This window comes from Anabrus simplex, chromosome 1 (assembly GCF_040414725.1).
Source record: "Anabrus simplex isolate iqAnaSimp1 chromosome 1, ASM4041472v1, whole genome shotgun sequence".
Lineage (NCBI taxonomy): Eukaryota > Metazoa > Arthropoda > Insecta > Orthoptera > Tettigoniidae > Anabrus > Anabrus simplex.
Genome location: NC_090265.1, coordinates 328,267,066 through 328,292,338, shown reverse-complemented (window position 1 = coordinate 328,292,338; position 25,273 = coordinate 328,267,066). Strand labels below are relative to the sequence as shown.

The 25,273-nt window shown below is 38.4% G+C and overlaps 1 protein-coding gene across 1 annotated transcript in view; it reads right to left on the bottom strand.

Annotated features, from left to right (window-relative positions):
- cno (adherens junction formation factor afadin) overlaps nt 1-25,273 on the bottom strand; it is a 1,322,290-nt gene that overhangs the window by 32,043 nt on the left and 1,264,974 nt on the right. The window contains exons 26-27 of the mRNA XM_067134851.2: nt 24,129-24,553; nt 18,612-18,741 (exon numbers count right to left, since the gene is read on the bottom strand). Of these exons, the coding sequence (XP_066990952.2) occupies nt 18,612-18,741; nt 24,129-24,553 (555 nt within the window). The remainder of the gene's footprint in view (nt 1-18,611; nt 18,742-24,128; nt 24,554-25,273) is intronic.

The following is a 25,273-nucleotide window of genomic DNA, read 5'->3' as shown; positions in this document are numbered from 1 at the left end:
TCCATTCTACTTTTTGCTTCAGATTCCAGAGTTTCTCTATAATTTTTCTTGGTAATCTGGTTTCTGGTGTCTTCATAACGTGACCAAAAAAGGAGGTCCTCTTCTTCCGTACAATATCTGTTCTCTGGTTCTCTGGACACCACTTCATTTGGCACTATCTACCACTGTCCATCATTTTGATATTTTTTACTTATGCATGTTCTAGCTATTCTTCTCTCTACTTTTAGGATTTTGTCGATTCTGTTTCTCTGAGCGACTTTAAAAAGAGTTTTGCTTCCGTATGTCACCTCTGGTTGAACCACCATCTTGTAATGTTTCAATTTTATTTTGATTGATACACATTTTTATTGTATGTAGACCATGGTCATTTTTGAGCTTTTATAATTTTATTAGTTCTTTCTTGCCAAGCAGGTTTTTTTTTTTTTTTTGCTAGGGACTTTACGTCGCACCGACACAGATAGGTCTTATGGCGACGATGGGATAGGAAAGGCCTAGGAGTTGGAAGGAAGCGGCCGTGGCCTTAATTAAGGTACAGCCCCAGCATTTGCCTGGCGTGAAAATGGGAAACCACGGAAAACCATTTTCAGGGCTGCCGATAGTGGGATTCGAACCTACTATCTCCCGGATGCAAGCTCACAGCCGCGCGCCTCTACGCGCACGGCCAACTCGCCCGGTGCCAAGCAGGTTTCTTGACCAAGTTGTATGTTACAATTTTTCCTAGGTACGGTTAAACTGTTTCACTATTTCTACTTTCCTGTTATTTACTGTCATGTGGTTTATTACTATTGGATCAGTTACCATTATCTCTGTTTTTTGAAATGATATCTGGAGTCCTATATTTGCTATATTTTGTAGACTTATTTCATTTATGGCTTCTTGAATGTTATTAGCTAGTAACACTAAGTCATCTGCAAATCCCAAGCAATTTAAGTTTATTTGATCTTTCTTTGTTCCAAATTTTATGTTCTTAGGATTGATTGATTGATTGATTGATTGATTGATTGATTTTTTATTTATTTATTTATTACGGCTTCTTCCAAGTGGCAGAGTTAGGATGCCCAGCCCTCTCTTACACTCAACCAGTGCATGCGACTATAATAATCATAATAATAATAATAATAATAATAATAATAATAACAATAACAATAATAATAATAATAATAATAATAATAATAATAATAATAATAATAATAATAATAATAATAATAATAATAATAATAATAATAATAATAATAATAATTTTGGAAAGCAGAAGAATTTAATATAATGGAAATTGTATTTTGAGTTATACAATTACATAAATGGCTCAACACCTTTTTGGATCACTGTATTATGTTTGGAAGTATTACTCATCATTTTTTGGTTCACATGTATGAATTCAGCTTGTGGCAATATAAGATACAATATTGCAGACATTTAGACAAAGCTTGAACAGCAGCAATACCTTTCTCACTAACCCAGATGGCATTAGCTGATCACAAAATGAATCATATAAAATGACATTTTTCTCCCGACATTAACTGACTGCAGGTTTTACCTAGTAGAAGAATTTTCAAAATTTTGTTGAAATTTAAATTAATTTCCCCTGCCTGTTGCCTTTTTTTGGAGGATGCAGTACTTTTGCATCTGTCTCTTGGCAAAGGAAAGACCACAAATGTAGCTTTCACCTGCTCAAAGTCCTAGTTCCATCTATGGCTATTAGCTGTCCTGATTGGAGGATGTCTAAAATAGATCCTGTGCTGAGGAATGACATTCAGAGCATGACGAGTGCATTTGAGTGTTGTGAAAGATGTTACTCATAGGGTCACTCTTGCTGCAATAGCACTGCCTGGCCCAGTGAGGAAAGTAAAGGCAAACTACTTCACTCCTCTTCTTGCTAAGTATGCCTCATTTTGGCACCAACACTGGTTTTGGCAGTTTCCTTATAACTGCATAACCTCTGGTGATGCTATTCGAGGATCCAACCAGCCTTTGGGACGATAATCTAACATAGATAGATAGATAGATAGATAGATAGATAGATAGGTAGATAGATAGATAGATAGATAGATAGATAGATAGATAGATAGATAGATAGATAGATTTCATTACTAACATTCAACATAAGGAAAGAAAAACAAAAAGGAGAAAGTTACAAATTCAAGACTAAATTATTTATAAATTGTAGAGCCTCTGGAGTAGCATCCACGAAATCCAGAAAATTTCAAGAGTATAAGAAGGGGACATTCTTCAACAATATTTTGATGGTTTGTCTGGGAAATCACATTTGGATGTTAGATTCAGAATTTTCCTCATTTGTACAACAGGTCAGCACAACTATCATGATTTGTTATGATCCTGTTCTGCAAGGCAAATTCTGAGTATCAGGTTTTACACTACCTTTGAGAAATCTATACAGCTGCAATGGAGAGCTATTTAATCAGTTCCTGTTTCCAGGCCAGACTGAAGTGGAAGACAATGTCTGCCAGGTCCTTGGAGGATGTCTAAAAGAGAGCCTGTTTACTTTAGTGCCTGCAATATCCGATAATTTGCAAATTTGATGGCTTGGAACTTTCTTTGAATGACTCACTTAATCAATTACATTTCTAATTCCTGCATTCTTTACTATGATGAATAGATAAGTTATAATGAAAGGGCAACAATATTACATCTACAAAAATAAAGAGGAGAATATCTTCAATCCAGAATGTTTTTAATTCAGACAAGATATACTTTATGTCCGAGTAGAGTTACGAAAAGTTTTCATATACGAGGATTGGGGCAAAAGTCATGGCAACTAGTTTTTTTCTTGTAGATATGTGAACGGATCACAAACGTATATGTGTCGTGTGGAAGTTCTGCAGGCATAGTGTGTATGCAGAACAACAGATGGCTCTGTGATAGCTGGTAGTAGCGCAGCGAGGGCTGGGAAATCAGACAGTTGGCGAGTGTCGTGCGAGATGGACGTAAGCCGTGTTAAGCAGCGTGCTTACATCAAAATAGCCGATCTCCAAGGGAGAAATGCGATGGAATGTCACAGTGAATTAGTGGAAGCCCTTGGGAATAATGCCCTACCATACCATACAGTAGTACGGTGGGTAGGAAAGTTTCAGCAAGGACGTGTGTCAACCAGTGATGAATAATGTTCAGGACAACCTGTCAGTGTGCGGACCGACGTGGCACGTGCCGTCACCGAGCAGCTCCTGGATGAAGACAGACGATGGATGCTACTGGAGTTAGAAAGGGCAAGTGGCATCGAGAAACACACCATCCACAGGATATTGCATAATGAGCTGCAACTGCGCAAAATCACATCACGGTGGGTACCGCATGCACTGACGGAAGTTCAAAGGTGGGTGCGCTATGCAATATGCTCCGACCACCTTACATGCTGGCAACAGGACGGCGATCAATTCTTGTCACGAATAATCGCCATCGATGAATTTTGGGTCAGGGCATACGAACCAGAACTGACAACGTCAGTCCGTGGAGTGGCGACATGCTGGATCACCAAGGAAGCAGAAGGTCCGTCAGAATTCTTCCCCAGTCAAATTGATGGTGATCGTCGAGTATGACGTCAGGGGTGTCACTGTTTGCCACTTTGTTCCACATGGCAGAACAGTAACCGCACAGTATTACAGGGACTTCCTGGTGCGACAGGTACGACGTGGCGTTCGGGAGAAATGTCCGGATCTTGTGGACAGTGCAATAATCCTGCACGACAATGCAAAACAACATAAAGCAGAGTGTGTAGGGCAGCTACTGTGACGTTGGGGATGGGAAGAATTGGAGCACCCACCGTACTCTCCCGCCCTGTGACTTTGATCTCATTCGAAAAATTAAGGAGACACTACGTGGTAGGCGGTTTGCAACACGAAAGGACATTGCTAATGCTGTGCGCCAACAGGTGACCTGATTCACACACGGTGCGGCAAATGCTGAGGCAGATGGTATTCAGCGCCTCCCACATCGTTGGTAGCATGTGGTGTCAGTAGCAGGGGACTACTATGAGGATCTTTAGGCCCAGGTTTGTCATGTCAACTTTATGTGTACTGTGTTGTCATTCTTTTGCACTGGGAAGGCCATATTGCCCTGTATACTACTGTAATAAATTAGTGAGTTAAGATATTTCAGTGCTACAGAGATGAGATATCTATTAGTTTCAACCTATTCAATACCGGTACTAATTACGTGTTGAAGTTACTAATAACTTTTATTTAATTTGGGACTGGTTTCAACATTTAAAATGACATCATCAGCCATAAAATAAATATATATTTAAATAAAAGTTATTAGTAACATCAACACGTAATTAGTACTGAATAGGTTGAACCTGATAGATATCTCATCTTTGTGATCTCAGTTCAATACGGAAACATCAATGAAGCTCATATCTTTGAATTTCAGTGCTATTCATTGTCCACACATATAGTTAACACCTTGTCCTTTCGTCTGTATATGTCACATTTTCCAACTGGACTGGTATCTTCAAGAAAGAAAAAAAAAAATAGTTGCCAGACTTTTGCCCCAACCCTCGTGTCACAATTAAATCTATACCTATAAGTCTCTGTCAGGAGGTGACATGCAGAGGGGCTGTCCAACATATCAAGCTTAAAATCCGAAACCTATGTTTAAAATTACAAAAAAATAATGCGATGGCTTGTAAGTGGAAAAATATATACAATCCTTTGTTTCCTATACCTTCATTGTTTATATGTTAGGTGTGCTAGTGCTTTCAAAATTGCTGTGATGATAGAGAGCATTAGTGCAGCAATGACAAGAGTGCTTCATCTTTCAAATAACAAGACAAGAGTACCAGGACAAAGATACAGTGATCCTACAACAAACCACTACACAAAGAGGCAAAGTTGAGTGTGTATTTGATGAGACATAGCATTGTATAAATAATAACAATAACAAAAACAACAATAATCGTATGGCCTCAGCTACCATGTGCAGACATTTCTATTTGACACCATCTGGCTGTATGCTCGTCGATTTTGACATTCCGTTTTACTCTAGGCCCACTAGATGGCAGACCTAGTAAACTGAAACTCTCTTGGGCGTCTATGGGTGAGATTTAATTAATTTTGTCGGGTAAACACGAAAGGTCACCAGAGGTCTTTTATATGCCGACATCGTACGACATGGAGTGTCGAATGGACTTTTTTCCGTCCTTCAAAAATCCGACTACCTCTGCTGGGTTTGAACCCGCTACCTTGAGATCCGGAAGCCAACACTACCACTGATCCATAGAGGCAGCTTGCATACATACAATAGGCAAAACATTGATATACTAGGATTCTGTACTTCATTTATACAATAAAAGGAGGCTATATTGTAAGCACAGGTACAAAATGGCAATGGATGTTGTGTGTTGCAAGAAGTTAGAGTTTGGAAATGTGAAAGTTTTTTTTAAAATTTAACATATCTGAAGGATTTTATTTTGTTTGTAACATTTTGAGAAATGAAGAAATAAGAACTCTGGACTCTACTGGAATTTTTATATAACTGCAAGAAATATTAATTTAAATATGTGTGTAATAATTTTTCTTTTAGGCAATAAGCAAGAAATGTTGAACTGTACGTACATTGAGTGATGCAAGAAGTATTTTGATTCTGAAATGATGTAACTAGTAAAATGTAATTTAAGAAAACCTCAAGATTGGATTGTTAACATTGCAAGAGTGATAAAGTGATTTGTATATCATGATGCAATTTGGTAACATTTAAAAAATGTAAAGGTGCTTTAATTTGGAACAGCCTATACCGCATGCACGGTTAGGGATGTTGAAATAAGTGATGTAATTTATCTAGCGTCTGTAGACAGGAAATGATCATATATGATCATGCGAATGTATTGGCAAACAAGAATCTAGTGGAAATTGTTTCTTATTGGTTGATTGTAATCGGGCCATATCTGGTCTTCTTGCCGGCTTTGGAAAAATGATGCGTGTGCTCGGCATCATTTTCCATCCGACCGCCCTAGCGAGCGTTCGCGCTCGAGGGCTACCCTCGGGAACTCCTGCCTTTCCGAAGTAAGTGTTATTTCAGTGCTATTTTCTTGTTATTATCAATGATTTCTGATTTCGTTTAATTTAATTTAATTCCTTTGCGTTTCGGTATTTTCTTGCTTAATGTAATTTTCAAAGTTTAATATTCAACGTGTCTGAGTTTGCCCTAGATTCTCGATCTTGTAATTTAAAGTTTTTCTCCTGTCTTTTAATCTACTATCCTTTCATTTCTGTTTTGGTTTCGTAATTATTCCGTTAGTCAAATGTGTAAGGTATCTGCTGCTCTGTTATGTAACTTAGTCTCTTGTAAAATTTTTTTAATTTGTTATTTTTAATAGAATTGAGCTAGAGGGTGTTTCATGTAAATCTTTTCTCCCCCATAACGTTATACGTTCCCATAGACCTCGTAGGGTTTTCCAGCTGCTTCCACATCCTGTCTTAAGTTGTCATTTTAGGCCTGTAAGTGTTTCCTATATTTTCTTTAATTTTGTGTATTTAAAAGAAACTCGCCACGCTTCTATGTTCTGATATGAACACTCCGCCACTGCATTATTTACAACTATTTCCTTAGTCATATTATTATTATTATTACTATTCTTATATTATTATTATTATTATTATTATTATTATTATTATTATTATTATTATTATTATTATGGTAACCGTAATTGTCCCAGAGCGGTTACATAAAGGATATTTATTCAAAGGAATTTTTGTTATCCTGCTTGGTGGCCATGATCAATAAGGAGTCTGACACCACGGTTAGCCGGTTGAGTCTCGCTCGAAAAAATTCACCATCAGAATATTGGCTGGTAGAGTAGGAGAGGTGATGGTATAGAATTTATAATCACTGGATTGCATGCCAAAAGCACGGATTCGATTCCAAACGTCTCTTCAGTGTTCATATGGAGTGAGGGTATATGACGCTGTTGATGATGATTCATCCATCAGATGGAGATGTTAAGCCTTGGTGCTATAAAACAGGAGTAGTTACATGCTGGCACAGGGTTTCACCGTCTCCCTTCCTTCTCTCATATATCACATCATTCATTTTATCTCATTAACTTCTCTGATGAGTTTGATATCAGGAAGGGCATCTGGTCATAAAAACTCTGCACGAAGATTCATCTTGCTACACACGTTACAGCGTAGAGTATCGGGACAAGGGTTGAACATACAACAAATCAAAAGAATTGCTGAAAAATTTATTACTGTATTTAGAATATTTTTCGAATGGAAAACAATGCAAATTGACCCCGGCACAGTTCTGCGAATATATGTAGATAAAATAAAAAGTAAAATAAATAAAAATAATTATTTTAACAACTGGCCTAAAGTAATAGCTGATTTATTAATAATACAGCAAAAACTTGGAATGTGAGCAACTTATTCCAATTCAAATTTAAAAAAAAGGATCCATCTATTCAATACTCATTTTTTTAAATAATGTCAGGTATAGAAACATTAAAACATCAAATGGAACTAGTTTCAACCTGTCTAAAGGTCATTTTCAATCATGGTGAACAGAACTGACAAGACATTAACACAAAAACATATACATAAATTTGAGTATTAAAAAACCAAGTTAAAAAATGTAGTGAGAACTTGCAGGATTAAATTTACTTAGTCTTGGGTTGCGGTTCGCATTAAAACCAATATTCACTATTATAACAAACATGCAAAATAAAATTCAGTTTCACAGTCTATGCTTGTAGTTTGTATTTGATAAATCATCCAATAGAGAGGTCGCGTCAAGAATTACATGACATGCAATGTTTATTCGTTATGCGTGCTTGGTTGAAGTAAGTTAAAAACAACAGGGTTGATCCTCAGTTGGCGGACATCATAAATATCAGTAGCTCATATGTACTCAAGTGATATTTTGTTGTTTGTCAATAAGGATCAAATTGAGACAAATAGATGTCCTCCAAATAGATGGTTCTGATATCACATCTATATCATGATGACCCCCCCAGCTGAGGATCAACTGCGTTGTTTTTAACTTACTTCAACCAAACACACATAACAAACAAACACCACACGTCATGTCATTATTGATGCGACTTCTCTAACGGATGATTCATCAAATACAAACTACAAGAACAGATTGTGAAAATGAATTTTATCTCGCATGTTTATTATAATAATGCATATTGGTTTTAAAGCAAATCACACCTCAAGACTAAGTAGAATTATCCTGTAAGTTCTCAGATCATTTTTAGATTGATTGATTGATTGATTGATTGATTAATTAATTAATTAATTAATTAATTTATTTATTTATTTATTTATTTATTTATTTATTTATTTGGGAAACTCAAATTTATGTGTTAATGTCTTGTCACTTTTGTTCACTGTGGCTGAAGATGACCTCTAGACAGGTTGAAACTAGTTCCATTTGATGTTTTAATGTTTTTATAACTGGCATCATTTAATAAATGAGTATTGAATAGGTAGATCCTTTATTAATTTGAATTGTAATTGCTTATCAATACAAAGCAACTTATCCTACAAGTGTTTTGCAAGATGAGCAAAAATTTTAAAGGAATTCTAATATGAGGTTTTGGACTATGAGTGATGCTGATCTGTTTGCTGAGCATCACTGTGCCTCGTTCATACAGACAACATACATACGAGCGCATACGTGCTCCACCATAAAGTGTGTAACAATAAAGTATGGCCAAACTTTCAAGACACATTCCTCACACATTGAAGAAGAACTTACGTTATATATGGACATGGGTCCTGAAATGCGTCATTTCCACATTAGAACTCATCTTCTACAACTCTACTCGTCGTCGTTTTTTTCAGTTTTTTTTTTTTTTACAGTTTTGCTGCATTTTGCACCGATACAAGTACATCTTATGGCGATGATGGGATAGGAAAGGGCTAGGTGTGGGAAGGAAGTGGCTGTGGCCTCTATTAAGTACAGCCCCAGCATTTGCTTGGTGTAAAAGTGGCAAAGACTGAGTCACATCGGTATAACCGTTACATTTACGGAGGAAATTCTGTAATTTCAACTAGTCCATTAGCTGAGAGGTGGCAGCCTCACCAATGGTCTTACTTCCTTCAGGCTAGCAACCCGTGGGAAGGACATTTAATTGCTTTCAAGTCATGCAAAAAGAAAAATGCAAGACTGTAACGGGACACATGGCCCAATACTTGGAAGGAAGATGATGACGATGAAAAGTGGCAAATCACGGAAAACCATCTTTAGGGCTGCTGACAATGGAGTTCAAACCCAATATCTCCTGAATGCAAGTTCACAGCTGTGCAACCCTCACTACACTGCCAACTCTCTCGGTATAACTATACGCGAGTCGCATGTCAACTTATGCGTGTGCCCAATATTGCAAAATTTTTCACAAAGTCTACAACAACTAACTGCACAATATTAAAGAAGAACTAAAGGGTCTGGATATGGCAAAAGGAGTCATGAGAGCATCAAGGCAATGGCCACTTGTTCTAGAAGATGTAGGAAGTTGCTTCTCATGTGGATCATTTTTAAATACAATTCTTTGAAAGAATATATTTGTATTCATCCGCCTGTTCAATACAATGCTTATACAAGCCGCTTAAAACTAAATGGTATGTACAAAAACTAATAAGACTAGGACATGTTTCAACCATTTATGGGTCATCTTCAGATAGTATACATGAAATAAATATACAGTAGAACCTCGATTATACGTTCCCGTCATTGCGGTAATTTGAGAAAGTAGCCTACTGTACTGGAAAAGCAATCGGCGGTGAACTTTCATAATGGACCATCTTAGCATCACATTTGGATGGTATTGTTTAGAGAATCCTCAGAAATCATAAAGCAAAGGTGTGTCCACAAAAATTGGAAGGAGACAGAGCGCATTTCTTCGACAGCTCTACTTGAACACGAAACAAATTTCGTCAAATGTTGCAAAATGTCTAGATTATGTCCAGGGTTAGGTGTTTATTTTTTTTTACTTTTTTCAAGTGTATCGCGAACAGTTTTTCGGCATTTCCCTCAGGGCACTGTATAGTCACTGGGCTTTCAGGCAGGAATCGAAACTGCTCGTCCTTAAGTAAAACAAATTTACAGTAGTATTTTAATATTATCGCACACGATTATGTTATCGAGACTAGAACAGATGTTGCACCTTACATACATAAAGCCATGGGAGGTTTTGAGATTGCCTATTAATGTTTTAGTCCTAATATAAGACTGGGAATTTCACGTTTTTGTGTTAAAATGTTGTGAAAACCGCAGTCGTTTTATTTGCATACATTACATTTAAAGCTTTGTATCATTTCGCACTCGTACCGACTTGTACAGAGAGCACACTTTCCAGCCGAGTTCAAAAGTAGTGAATAATCGTAATTTCGGAAGTGTTAATGATATTTTTTCTCTTTCCAATTTGATTATGATTAGTGACGGGCAGAATTGAATTTAATGCATTTGAGAACTTGAAGATCGATACTTACATTCGAAACCATATTCTTGAGTTCAACATAACCTTGAAAAGCTGACGTAGGCCTAATTTAGGCGGTACAAGATTTCCGATTTCCAGAAACTGACTACGAACAGTATACCGGTGACCAAATTACAATGAAAGATTAAGAAAAGAAGGGATTTCACCATCATGTTGGGCGCTTTTGTATCTAATGTGCTTTATTTTATTAGATCAGAGATAGAGAATTAAAAACTACTCGTGGTCGATTGTTGTTTGGCTTGTCGTTACGGGTACCGTATTCGATTTTTCGAAGAGTTTGGCTCTGCCTAATCAAAGTTGCTGAAAGAAAAGAAGTTTTCAGAGGAAACTGACAAAGTTTCCCCAGTAAAACTAAATGTAAAGTTTCAAAATTTTTAAGTCGCATACCGGTAATTAATGTTTGAAGCCGGCCCCACGGTCTAACTTTCCTGCCTCTCACCCGGAGGGCCCGGGTTCGATTACCAGCCAAGTCAGGCATTTTTACCTCGATATGAGGGCTGGTTCCAGGTTCACTCATTCTACGATTACCTTTAATTGAGGAACTATTGAATGGTGAGATGGCAGCTCCAGTCTAGAGAGTGCGAAATAACAGCTGAGAGGATTCATCACACAGGCCATGCGTCACCTTGTAATCTGCAGGCCTTTGGACCGAGGGCGGTCGCTTGGTAGGCGGAAGGCCCATTGGGGCTGTAGTTTGGTTTCGTTTAGGGGTGTTCGTAAGATTATAAGTATACATATTTCATTTTTGTGATGTTTAGCCAAATTGTTGATGGTTCATTCATTCCCGGGTTTTCAGTTTTCACATGATGTACGTTTTCTTTCCATGGTCCCTCCAAAAACAGAGAATTGAAGTTCCACTGTATTGACCTATGGAGCAGAATGTTGGACTTGGACAAAAAAAGAACTGAGTAGATTACAGAGATGCGCTTTCTAGGAGGGATCTTGGGTAAAACAAGGAGGGACAAGATAAAAAATGAAACCATACGAAACAAGCTACAGAACAACCCTCTAAAATAAACTATGGAGAGAAACAGGCTGAAATGGTTCAGCCATGTCAAAAGAATGGGACAAGAAAGATTACCAAGAAGAGCTCTGGAATGGGCAGAATCTGGAAGAAGACCAATTGGAAGACCACGAACAAGATGGAGGTATCAGGTGGAGGATGACGTAAATTGGAGAGGGCTACAGTGGCAGACAGTGATGAACGATAGAATGTGGGAAAAAAGAGAAGACTGGAAGAGGCTCTGTGAATAACCTGCATAAGCAGAAATGTATCAGGAAGAAGAAGAAGAAGAAGAAGAAGAAGAAGAAGAAGAAGAAGAAGAAGAAGAAGGAGAAAAAGAAGAAGAAGAAGAAGAAGAATGATAAAGGTCAGAAGAACAAAGCTGAAATGTTATGTCTGTTTATCTGTGCAGTTCTAGTTTTCTAGCACTTTCTCTTTGAGGTATTTTCTGGAAATACTTATGTATCTTCTCAATGGTACTCACCTTCCTCGTATTATAAAAATGGTGAAGATATTAGAAAAATGATACAACAATTCTTAAACTTTGAGTTTCTTCACAAGAATAATGAAAATTATATTACATATGAACTTATATTGAGGTGACAAAATAAGTTGAGAACGAAATGTCAAACAAGTGGATGAAAATGGTGGAGACAGTTATTCTAAAATTACAGAAGTGTCTGAAGAGATAGTACTGTACTAATTTAAAATTAATTTTCTTGGTTAGGTTGCTGTATGTAAAACAAACTATACTGAGTTGCCACATCAAGTCACAGGACACCTTGACACCTTCTTCAAACTTTTCGTACCAATTAAGCTACTGGTCCCGACACTAAAGGTCCTCTTTTCTTGAAAAATACTGCCAGCAGCCTTAGCGTCCCTCTCTCTAAATTATACTGATATTTTGCCACTGGCTATTTTCCTACGACCTGGAAACAGGAATCTCCAAATGATTAAATACACATGACAGTCTTCTGACCCATCTTGCTGGCTTCCTACATAACCACTGGCAGAGAGTGGTAACATAAGGCACATTATCCTCTTTGTTACCAGTCACCTCTGGAATCCCATGAGGTAGTGCTCTTGGCCCTTTGCTGTTTTTCTTGTTTATGGATGATCGGCCATCCAAACTCAACCAGAAAGCAAATGCCCTAACCTTTGCTGATAACAGCAAGATATTTAGGGAGATCAGGAATCCAGCAAATGCAGCTCTTTTACAGTCCTCACTTAATGTCCTCTCAAACTGGTGCCATACTTGGAAACTTATCCTGCAGCCACATGACCATATAACACTACATGAATCTCCTCTACCAACATCATATTACCTAGTCAATAAGCCCATTACCATAATGAGTTGTAGTAAGGATGTAAAGGAGAGGGCGTATAAGTCTCTGGTAAGACCCCAACTAGAGTATGGTTCCAGTGTATGGGACCCTCACCAGGATTACTTGATTCAAGAACTGGAAAAAAAACAAAACAAAGAAAAGCAGCTCGATTTGTTCTGGGTGATTTCCGACAAAAGAGTAGCGTTACAGAAATGTTGCAAAGTTTGGGCTGGGAAGACTTGGGAGAAAGGAGACAAGCTGCTCGATTAAATGGTATGTTCCAAGCTGTCAGCGGATAGATGGCGTGGGAGGACATTAGTAGACGAATAAGTTTGAGTGGTGTCTTTAAAAGTAGGAACGATCACAATATGAAGATAAAGTTGGAATTCAAGAGGACAAATTGGGGCAAATATTCGTTTGTAGGAAGGGGAGTTAGGGATTGGAATAACTTACCAAGGGAGATGTTCAATAATTTTCCAATTTCTTTGCGATCATTTAAGAAAAGGCTAGGAAAACAACAGATAGGGAATCTGCCACCTGGGCGACTGCCTTAAGGGCTGGTTTACAAGGATAGAGTAGCGAGGCGAGTAGAGTGGATAGTAGAGCTACTAGCATCGTGTAAACGACCGGGATAGTAGCAAGTAGAGTAGAGTAGTTAGTAGGCAGTAGAGTAGAGTGGGTTTCCGCTGCGGTAAAGTAACTCTACCACTATCCTTCCCCCTCCACCGGAACCGAGCTCCGAGAGCTGGCGGAGAAGTCCGAGGACGCTCGATTTTTCAGCTGGCGCGTCATTCGACTGCTGTATTTGCATGTGTGTACAGACGGTGGTATTACGTTGAGCGTTTATTTGGCGGCAAAATGAAGTGGACGGAAGGAGAAACTTGCAAATTTGTGGAGCTCTACAGCGAAAAAGAATGTTTATGGAAAATAAACAGCGTTACTTATAGAAATAAGAATATGAGACGGGCGGCGGAAGAGGACTTGATTGCGAAAATGGGTAAAGAGGGTTTTGAGTTAACGGAACTGAACCAGAAAATTAAAAAAAATTACGATGTACATACAATCAAGAACTCATGAAAATACGAAGATCCAAGAAGTCTGGAGGTGGTGCCGCAGACATCTACACTCGAAGATGCAATATAAAATATAAACAAGTGTCAGCTGGATTCTCACTTAATATGGAGATTTCTCAAGTTTCAATGTTACACAACGTGTTCATCATGTGTCTCGACATGATTAAGTTAGGCAATACAATGGTGCAGGACTGTGTACATTAATCACATTAATAACATACATAGGGATCTTCTACATATCACTTGCCACTGCCGTTAATTTTCAGTAATAACAGTAATTTCCCCAACAAATTGAATAGTTTCCCTATGTTGTTTGGAATATCCAAAATAATTATTGTTTACAGTACAGTGTCAGATCTAGAAGCTTAAGCTCTACACCTGGGCCGTACAAGCAACGAACAAAAAAAAAATTAAATAGATCAATAATTGGGATAGTTATGGCGAAGAAGCTACTGCAAATTAGGCCTACGCCAGCGTAATTTACAGTGTACTTATGGCCGGTTACGTCTCAAAACTCACGTGCGAAAATTAGTAGCAAATGGTATCAAAACTCACGACTGCAAACTAATAGCTAAATTAATCTTCCAATGAGTCTCAAAATTCACGACTCCGGATAGCAGGTGCCTGCGATGAAGGCAGGAGGGGTGAGGTGCGCGGTGACTCACTCACCAGGCCTCTCCTGAGGCCACAATACCATTAACATTAAATTTATATCAAAAGGAAAAATACGTTATATTACCTTTAAGACCACAGAAAAATGTTTTGATGATAATAATAATAACAATACACCTCTGTGTCATTCACCGACCATTATTTTCCCCTGTGTGTTGGGGTGACAGAGTAACATCCACAGAATCCTCTGCCTATCGTAAGAGGTGACTAAAAGGGGCCCAGGGGTACTTACATTTTTTTAGAAAAGGCCCTTGTCTTTCTTTGCCCGAAACCTTCATTTTCTCGAAGTATGTGCCACCTTCCATTTTGTTCCCTTTGATTAGTATTAATAGAGGATGGCTGCCCAGTTGCACTCCCTCTTAAAACAGTAATCACCACCACCACCTTTTCCTTCATTGTTTTCATTCAACACTTATTGATTTTTAATGAACCTTTCCACATTTTGTTGGCTGGGGAAAGAACCACCATCATAAAATATCATCAACATCAGCGCTGAGGAGTCTTTTTTAAGTCATATAGCAACAGAACGTCAAAGACAGCGATTGGCTACTTCGCTATATTTTAGATAAAATTCTGACACATTTTAATTTATGATTTTATACATTTGGTGACCCAAGTGGTCAATGCTACGAGTATATAACATTGCGTTTCGTGTAATCGCGTGGGGGCGTGATGTAATATATTAATCTATGCTAAGTAAGGCATCTGGGAGTACATGACTCAGTCATACGTGTGGAGCATGAGTTCATATTATTTTCGGAAAGCGTATCAGAGACCGTTCATCATACTCGCCCACTTTCTGAAGGGAATGGAGATAAGTAATTTAATTTCCCTGCGATGAGATTCATGACCAAATTAATCTCTAATGAAACTAAACGAGTGAATTAACAGTCGTAATATTTAATATCGGTAAAATAATGTTTCTTATATAAGTAAATGCCGTCTTCTGGCCTCATAATAGAACTAAGCCTCGGTAATTACTACCAACTGAAAATTTATTTTAACTAGCAGCAGGCAATATACCTACTTTAATTTTATGTCGTCCGGCTGCATGGATACATGGTTAGCATGCTGGCCTGTGGTCCAATGGATCCAGGGAGTCCCAGGTTCGACTCCTGGCCGGGATTTTAACTTTCATTTGTTAATTCCTATGGCTTGGGAACTGAGTGTTTGCGCCGTCTTCAGCATTGGACTTCATGGATTGCAAAAAAGAGGCGTATTTTTATTTTTCATCTATTCACATAATTCAATCGATTATCCATCCGACACACTTACACCGAAAAATTTATTCATGACGCAACCGATTATTCTACGCGATATAACTGAATGATATTTGAAATTCATTTGATTATTTATTCCATTATTTAAATAACCGGATGGAAGCTATTTGATTGTTTAAAAATATCCGATTATATCATCACTAGCAAAAATAAAAACGGGTCCTGCTCGTGAGGTCTGAGACTGGCCCAGATAGAGAAACCTATTCTTGCTAATCCTCTTCTTAGAATTCGTGAATTTTGATACTTGTGAGTTTTGAGACTTGTGGGTTCTGAGACGACACACTGATGGCCAATGGGTATTCTTTCTATAACTTTTGAAATGAATTCTGTAAAATTTCATTCCGATAAGATTTAGGTTGGCTGAAATACAAAAAATGGAAATAGAAACATCACTACAATCTAACTGGGGAAAGGAGTACCTCACCCATTCACCGTGGAACAAAAACCTTTGCCAGAATTATGATCTATAATTAGACTGGAGCTCGTTCATATAGTTTTATCTTAGAAATCACCACTACAGTATTTACAGACGAAGACTAGTAAAATCCTGAGGGGATGATTACACTGTCGTTACTTTCTGTACAGTAATGAATAAAGTCATAAAAATTCAATCGTTTGTGTTCCTGGGTTAAAATACATGCTTGTACTGCCAGGGAACTGCTCCTTCATTAACAAAATGATTCCTGAGACGATCCCTCATGTTCTTGGCCAACTGTGTCGAGTTTGTCCCCCCATATTTCTCCAAATTGCCAAGTTCTCTCAGAATTAATGCCGATGCCCCGAGTGTATCTCTCCTACTAAGCCAGCCTCTTACCCATTCCCTTTTTTCCTCATTTACTTCTTCTTCTAACGCTTCACTAACCTCTTGCAATAATATGTTTGTAAATGTCTTTAAACGCTTCCTTACGATGTGCTTACGTCTTAACATGGTGCTACTACTGTACTCTACTCTACTGTATGACTCTACTCCCGTATGAACGATACGAGTGTCAACTCTACCAGACAGCGGTAGAGTAGAGTAACGTGGCTACTCTACTAACTACTCTACTCGCCTCGCTACTCTACCCGTGTAAACCAGCCCTAAATGCAAATCAGTAGTGATTTTGTGTTTGTTATGCAACAGCATGACTCAGGTGTAATATTCAATACCAACCACAATTCAGGAACCACATACAAACATATACAACCAAGACTATTTACTAGGCATTCTCTACTGTTTCACAGACATTTCTGATCCCACTGCTCTTCACCACTTCTTCCTCGTGATTATTCAACCTCTCTTGAACTACTGCTCTCTCAAAATGGACAACAGTAGTGATGTGACGAGTCGAATACTTTGTCAACTCGAGTCACTCGTATTCGGTAACACTACCAACTCGAGTGTGGACTCGAGTTGACGAGTCGACCGGGTAGGGTAGAGAGAGCGAGACAATCACAATATCTCGTGAAAGAAGCGAGTAAAGAAACTCGAGTTGACGAGTTGGGCAGGGAAAGCGAGATGAGACGCCGAGGCCAACGTTATATCTCGTAAAAGAGGAGAGCGAGGGAACCAGTGTGCTTTCTGTGTGATCAGAGTTTACTCGAATCTATATTACGATTGTGGGTTGCACATTTGTGGCACGAACATGAAGACAATTGTATTCGTAGTAGTACAGTAATGTATTTTTTACCAGAAATCACATACTTGTTCAATTTGGCTTACAGCTGAAGAAAACATTAATAAATAAGTAAACAGAAATACTGAGTTCTTCTCAAACGTAAACCAAATAATAAGTCTCAACCCTTTGTAAAGAAAACTAATTCTATAACACATTAAAGAACAGAAAGCACATGGCCAAACTCGGGGATATTCAGAAGATTTCATATATTTACGCTCATGTAGCAAATGGCGCGTCGAATACTTCGTCAACTCAAGTAACTCGTATTCGGAAACTCTGTCAACTCGAGCTGGCGACCGTCGCTATCTCTTGTGATGCAAAAGTAGACAACTATTATTTCTATAACTGAATGAATACTCAATAGTTGAACTTGAGTTCTCTCTAACATTTATTAAAAATCGATCAGTCAATGAAGAGAAAGCACTCGGTCTCACTTGGGATGATTCGGGCGAGTTCGTGTCTCTGACTTGCGTAACTCAGGAACGTGTCAGCTAGTGAGGTCTTATCGCACTCGGCCAGGATTCATCTGGACATCCGACGATTTCTTTACTCGAGTTACAACAGAAAGTCACTCGAGTTAAACGAGTTGAAATATTCGACTCATCACATCACTAGACAATAGCCTTCCCCTCCAATATTAACCAGTTAAGACAGAGCAGTGTTCTTCTTTGCTGCAATTGTAAGGAACAGAAACCCCAAGGTCAGAAATCTGTCTACAGAGCAGATATTAAGGGCAATAAATGTGTAACCGCTGCACATCTGATGACAGGCAGCTGACATGAGTTTTCTTCACAGAATATTAAATTACCACTCGGAACATCTTGTCTCACTGCTCTCTTTTCGAATTCCTTCCCACTCCACAAGAGTCGAAGACCTTCTCTAAATTCTCCACACTCAGCACTCAATACTTCAAAGATCAACTCTCATTAACACTATTAAAGGAGACAAGACCTTGATATAGCCTTAAGGATAAGTTGATATGAAGTGGTTATACCATCATCTTGACCCGCAATGACTTGGCTATGAATATGGACATTCTCATAGTTTTTGATTTGGACAGTTGTTATTAGCAGGGCTGTGTAGCTGTATCTTATGCTTCGTGAATAAATACAAGCACATGAAATGGGAAAAATTTACTTACCTTTTCTCGTTCTTCCCTTTCCCATGGGTTGGTTGCATTGAAATGAAACTGCCGAGGAGGCTGATTACCAGTGCCAGGTGATGCCGGGTAGTAACTTCCTCTAGGAGGCTCACCCATACTAGCAGTGTACCTATGAGAACAACAGACAGGAATAGAACTATTTCTCCTTGAATAAAATCATCTCTTCACTAAGCAGTAAGAAGTTCTATGGAAGATAACTAACACCACTCTTTCTCAGTCTACCTTTGAGTGAAAACTTTTTAACTTACAAACTAATTCTGAAGTCTGCTTGAATTTAGACTTTTCTCAACACCTGAATTCTGCATGCTATATAAGCATTTGGAATATTGAACTTTTCAATAAACAGAATGTACAGTATTTGTCTACAGTTCTAAAATAGAGAATCTTTTCAAATATCAATACATTGAATAGGAATGCTTAACTACCTTGAGCAAGTAATAAAGAACACACAAAATGACCAAAGGAGGAAAGTTATCTGCTGATATCGATGCTGCAGACATTTTCAGAACCAAAATGGATGAATTTCTGCAAGGATACAGTAAAGATCAGATTTTCAATACGGATGAGACAAGTTTGAATTTTTAAATGTTACCAAAAACAAATCACTTGCTTCAAGAAATGAAAAGAGTGCACCAGTGCACAAAATGAACAAATAAGAGTTACAGTTTCGCTCTGCAGTAATGCTTCTGGAACTCACTGACTGTGGCCTATGTGCACAGGAAAATCTAAAAAACCCAGGACTTTGAAAGATATTTCAGCAAATGCTCTTCCTGTCTTCTACTGAAACCAAAAATGTTCCTGGATGTCCACTGCCTTGTTCACTGAATGGTTTAGAGATGAATTTGTCCCCAGTGTTGAGTCATTTTTGAAGTCTAAAATTATTCCCAGAAAAGCAGTGCTGTTAATCAATAATGCATTACACATCCACACAGTCTGTAGGATGGTGACATTACTGTTCAGTTTTTATCCACAAATGTCACAAGTCTGTTCTAGTCCCTAGAAATCCTGAAAAGTATCAACACGAAAAATGTGGTATACTGGTTTGCTCAATCCTGGGAGAAAATAGTCAACGCTGGAAAAATACTGGAATAAACTTTTTGGCGAGATTATAATTGAGGACAATACCGTGAAAGATGAAAACCTTGCAGATCTAATGGTACAAATACCAGGATGTGAAGAGATCAACAAAGATGAAATAAGTGAAAGGGTAAATAAAGGGTGATGACACAGAACTTGATTTCAATGACCATGACATTACTGAAATGGTACCCCATGAATCCCCGGTCCAGAAAGCCAAGAATAATAGCCGAGAGGATTTGTCGTGCTGACCACACGACCCCTTGTAATCTGCAGGCCTTCAGGCTGATCTGAGCAGCGGTCGCTTTGTAGGCCAAGGCCCTTCAGGGCTGCAGTGCCATGGGGGGCAGAGGAGGTTACTCCATAAATCACACGACAACAATGCAGCAGATGATAAAGAAGGTGGCGCAGCAGAAAACACCAGCCATGACATCGCAGATGAGAAATTCAATGCCTTCGAGGTAAGAGTTTTAAATACAGTATGGGTTGGTAAAATTAGGCTGCATAGAATACAAGTTTTTCTATATTTTTAGGCAACATTACGATTTGTTGAAAGATCTGACGAAGCAAAGCCCTCTGACGTTCTGCTAATGAAACAGTGGTGTGACATAGCGGCTAGCAAACGATGGGAAAAGACAAACAAAAGAAAATACTTTTTCAGAAAAATATAGAAGGGCCTACTGTATATGTACAGTACATGCACATTCAAACATAGTTTTATTTTGTAAATACAGTTGAGTAGTTCGGGTTTCAGTACATAAAATACTTTGTCAACAATGTATTACCACATTTCTCCTAATCCAAGGCAACGTTTTTTTTCTCAGAACATCATGTGAAAAATCGTGGGTCCGTCTTGCATTCGTGACGTAACAATAATGAACACCACTGGCAGCTACCACGGTAACCATGCTGCTTCCCTTCAATTTCAAATTCTACCTTCAACGTCCCCGTCTTTATTATACATTGCTACCTGCAGCAGTGGATTGTACAGCGGCCTCTGTGTAACGTCACTGGTTCTTGGAAAATAGTGAAGACAGAATGACTTTCTACTAGCCTCTAAAAAAACTCTTTCTCAAATCCCATTAGAACTACTCTCTTGAGCTAATTTCCAGGTTGACCATAATGTACCGTATTTCCAATCCCCAGTTGCACAGGAAATGACATTCGAATTGGAATAGCAAGGACCCTTAGAATTCCTAGAAAGGCCATGGTTTTTCAGTGATGCATCTACTGTGCCTAACGTTTAGTGAAAGTAACCGTTTTATAGACAGCAGAAATATTTTCGCGATGGATCATTGTATTGTAGAGACATGTGGCACAGGTACTGCCAGCAAATTTTCAATGGGTTCTCGTCAATATTATGATGCCAATTTTAAGTTAATGGTTATTGAACATGCAGAGTGTGCAGCCACAAGAAAATACGGCATAACCAAAGCCAATGTTCAGTGTTAGCGTGAAGCCAAAGATAGCTTAAAAAATGCATACTGTAGAAAAAATACATTCAGTGGGCCGCAACAACGATGCTTAACAGAAGTCGAAGATAAAATTGTGAGGTATGTGAGTGTGTGTGAAAAACGCAAGGGCAGAATGGCCATACCACGGCACACAAAACTCGCTGACCTTACATGCCCGTGACTTTATTATACTGTACATCACTAGCCACTGAAGCTGGCCAAACCGGTAAGCGAGACATGTGTCTAGTGGCAGCTGGTTGTACGTGACGCTTCGTAAGAGTTTTTATGGATAACAGGAATACTTACATGATGGATCGTCGTACTGTAGACACACGTGGAACAAGTATTGCCAAAAGATTCTCTTCGATATTATGATGCCAGTTTTAAATTAATGGTTATTAAACATGTGGAAATAACGAATAATTGTGCAGCTGCAAGAAAATACGGCATAACTAAACCCAATGTTTGGAACTGGCGTGAAGACAAAGTTAGTCTAAAAATGCGTACTATACTAAAAGGGCATTCAGTGACCCATAACGAGGACGCATTAAAGAAGTCAAACATGAAATTGTGAGGTACCGTAAAGTGGGGTAACTTTGGCCATACAGGGTAACTTCGGCCACTGACGAATAGCAACACTTATTTTCTCCTGCCTCCAATACTGTAAAATATGAACCACTTGCAACAACTAAAATGCACGTACAATAGAATGCTCTATCAGTACTCGGCAGTCCAAATAATATTGGCAGGCTCATTGTTGACTCAATCGATTTTTTTTCGCAGCCCCGACTATTGTCTTGTCTGGTAAAATGAAATGTTGTATGGCTTTTAGTGCCGGGATATCCCAGGACGGGTTCAGCTCGCCAGGTGCAGATCTTTCTGTTTGACTCCCGCAGGCGACCTGCGCATCGTGATGAGGATGAAATGATAATGAAGACAACACATACACCCAGCCCCCGTGCCATTGGAATTAACCAATTAAGGTTAAAATCCCTGACCCGGCCGGGAATCAAACCCGGGACCCTCTGAACCAAAGGCCAGTACGCTGACCGTTCAGCCAACGAGTCGGACGTCTTGTCTGGTAACAGCAGAAAACAAACTGTTCTCTAGCCCCAGCATTCGATTCTCCATTCCAGTGGTTTATGGGGTCAAAATGTAAGTTCGTCTGGTAACGGATCAACACAATTTGATGCATTTTATTCAAATAGGTTTTTCAGGAAATAGTTTTGTGATAAAAGTTATCATCTTCCGGGGTAACTTCGGCCATGCCAAGAATGTACAGGAAAATATTATGCAGCCGCGGATATTGTAAATACCATCCTGTTTACTTCCAGAATGCTTTAGAAGAGATTAATAAAGGCACAATAACAATAAACGGGGAAGTTTTTTCCCCGACAGGGAGGGGAAAGAGTTTCCATTTTCAATGCTAAATAGACGGAGTCAGTTGATATGGACGATACATATTTAAGAACTTGATTGACGGCCCAGATACTTTCTAATTTAGAAAACAGTGTATTATGAGGACAATCTACAAGCTTACTGAATAAAAATTAGAATTATGTTCATATTTAAAAATGAAGAACAAACATGGCAGAATTTATATTATATTTTTCAGAAAATTAGGGTGAATATTTCACATTTCATTTTTTAAAATATACGAAAAAGTGGCCGAAGTTACCCTGTTTTACAGTATGTGCACAAAAGACACAAGGTCGGATTGACCATAACATGAGATGGGATACGAATGTGGGCTCACGAATAGGCATTTCCTGAACTTTCAAATGATTAGGGAAGTACATAGGACTTAAATGATACTTGTGTTTTATTTTATTTCTCAAATTCAATTTGAAATTTGTTATAAATAAAATTATGATTTCACAAAGCCCTTTTTAAACCTGGTTACATTTTTGTGAAAGAAAAAGTGGGGGTCAACTTGGATTCGGAGAGAGACAGTATGTATGTAACCTATTGTCTTCACTTACAGTACTTAATCTAAACCTTCAAAAACACGATTCCTAACTTCTAAAAATGACATTTCAATTATTATCTGAAATTTTGATTATCACCTTCTTCCCCTCTTTGTTTCGGTTAACAGAGGTTCTTTTGCCATTAATGCTTTCACAGCCCGTACTTATAGACATGATATTGTATAGGCTTTTGGGCTTGTGCTGTGTCAAGAAAATAAGGTGAAATTCTTAACGTTTTGTAGAAAACTGCGTTCTGCGTCCTCAGAAGAATTCTCGCCTGTCCACGAAAAAGGCTTCTTAAACAATGACACTTTTGAATTTGGAACGTTATAATAGAAGTAGAAGTGGAAATGGTACGTTCATTCACCACCAGATGAACCCCAGGACGTGGCACAACGCTAGCGTTCGAAGCGGAAGCTGACCGAACCATCACAATCAGACTAAGTGGTTCACATAACGTGTTTGCGTAACATATGACAGGTGTAAGACATAGACATAAGCCTGGAATGAAACATCTGGTGACGAGGAACGTACGAATTTGGAAAAACACCGAGACGAAATAACAATAGTAGAGGGGCAGGGAAGGGAACTACATACGTAAATTCTCAATGGCTGGCAACCAGGTATTACTTATAATTGATAGCCGGTGTCCCTGTTGAAATTGTTAGGATTTCTACGTATTTCCACAGCTTCCCGCGGAACACAGTTTTCTGCGAAACGTTATGAATTTCACCTTATTTTCTTGACACGGCACAAGCCCAAAAGCCTATACAATATCATGCCTAGAGGTTCTTTTAATTAAGAGAGAGAACTATAATATTAGGAATGATGTAATTGCAACTCTGATGGAGTTGAAATCTGTCATAAATAATAATAATAATAATAATAATAATAATAATAATAATAATAATAATAATAATAATAATAATAATAATAATTACAACAACAACAAAAACAATAACAATAAAGAGCAGACATTTTCACTTTTTGTTTCTCACCTATTTTCACTATGGTTTGCAGGTGAGCCAACTTTTGATCCCTGCTGAGTTTGGTACAATGGATGCGTAGAGGTGGGCGGTGGAGGTGGTGGCGGAGAGTCTCTATATCCCACCTCATCTGAAGGCATTGATGGTCGAGATGGCCCATGTTCATTAACTATGGATGGACGGCTTTGCTCCCTTACATCGCTGTGCCTAGGGTCGTAAGGCAGCCTCTGCATGTCGGCAGGTCCAGCGAGACGAGATGGTTTGGGTGCCGTTGGCGGTGGCATGTATGACACTTGGTGTCGAGGGCCGTTATATGAAGGTGACATCGGATGATTGTGAACACTAGGCGGGTAAGGGTGTTGAGGATGAGGTGCGTTAGGATCATGGTAAGGATAATTTGTGTTAGGTACTCTCTGCTGAGGATGACCAACCGCCATCTGAAAAATTACAAGCCAAATAGACACCACCAAAACTAAAACTTCATTCAGTGCTCTGAAAAAGTAACCAACTACATCTGTTGAACTAATTGAAATGCACAAGAAAAATATGCAGACAAGTAAGATGATACAATAAGTGAAATTGTCATTTTATATAACATTACTTCTATGATCATAAACCAGAATACTAACAGGCATGACATAGATAATTACCCACTCGCTGCCTTTTCACTTGAATTATTTTACAACTGACTCAAATATGAATAGCAGCTGCCTACATGATAAGCTACTACCAAAATAAAAAATACCGTGTATCAACACTATATGATGAGCTGTGAAAATGAAAATGAGGATGGCATGAAGTTAGCTCCTGTTGACAGATATCAAGGCATCTGTTAAAGTATGATATTCTCATTCTTAGTTTCAATTCCTCCTGAATTCACACAATTTGTTTTCTTTCATCCTTCTTCTCTTCTATTGGCATACTTATTCATATTCTCTCTTTTTACTACACTTCTCCATTCAATACAAAGTGAACTTCTAGACACACTTTCAAACAACACACCAGCGTTTCACATTGATGTTTATTAACCGGAAGCTGTCCGCACAAGTTCAAGGTCAATTTCAAGGAATATGAGAGAAGTTCCCAAAATAATATATCAACTTTTTTTAAATAAAAAGGAATAGTTTAACAAATACATTGTGAATTTTAACAGAAAC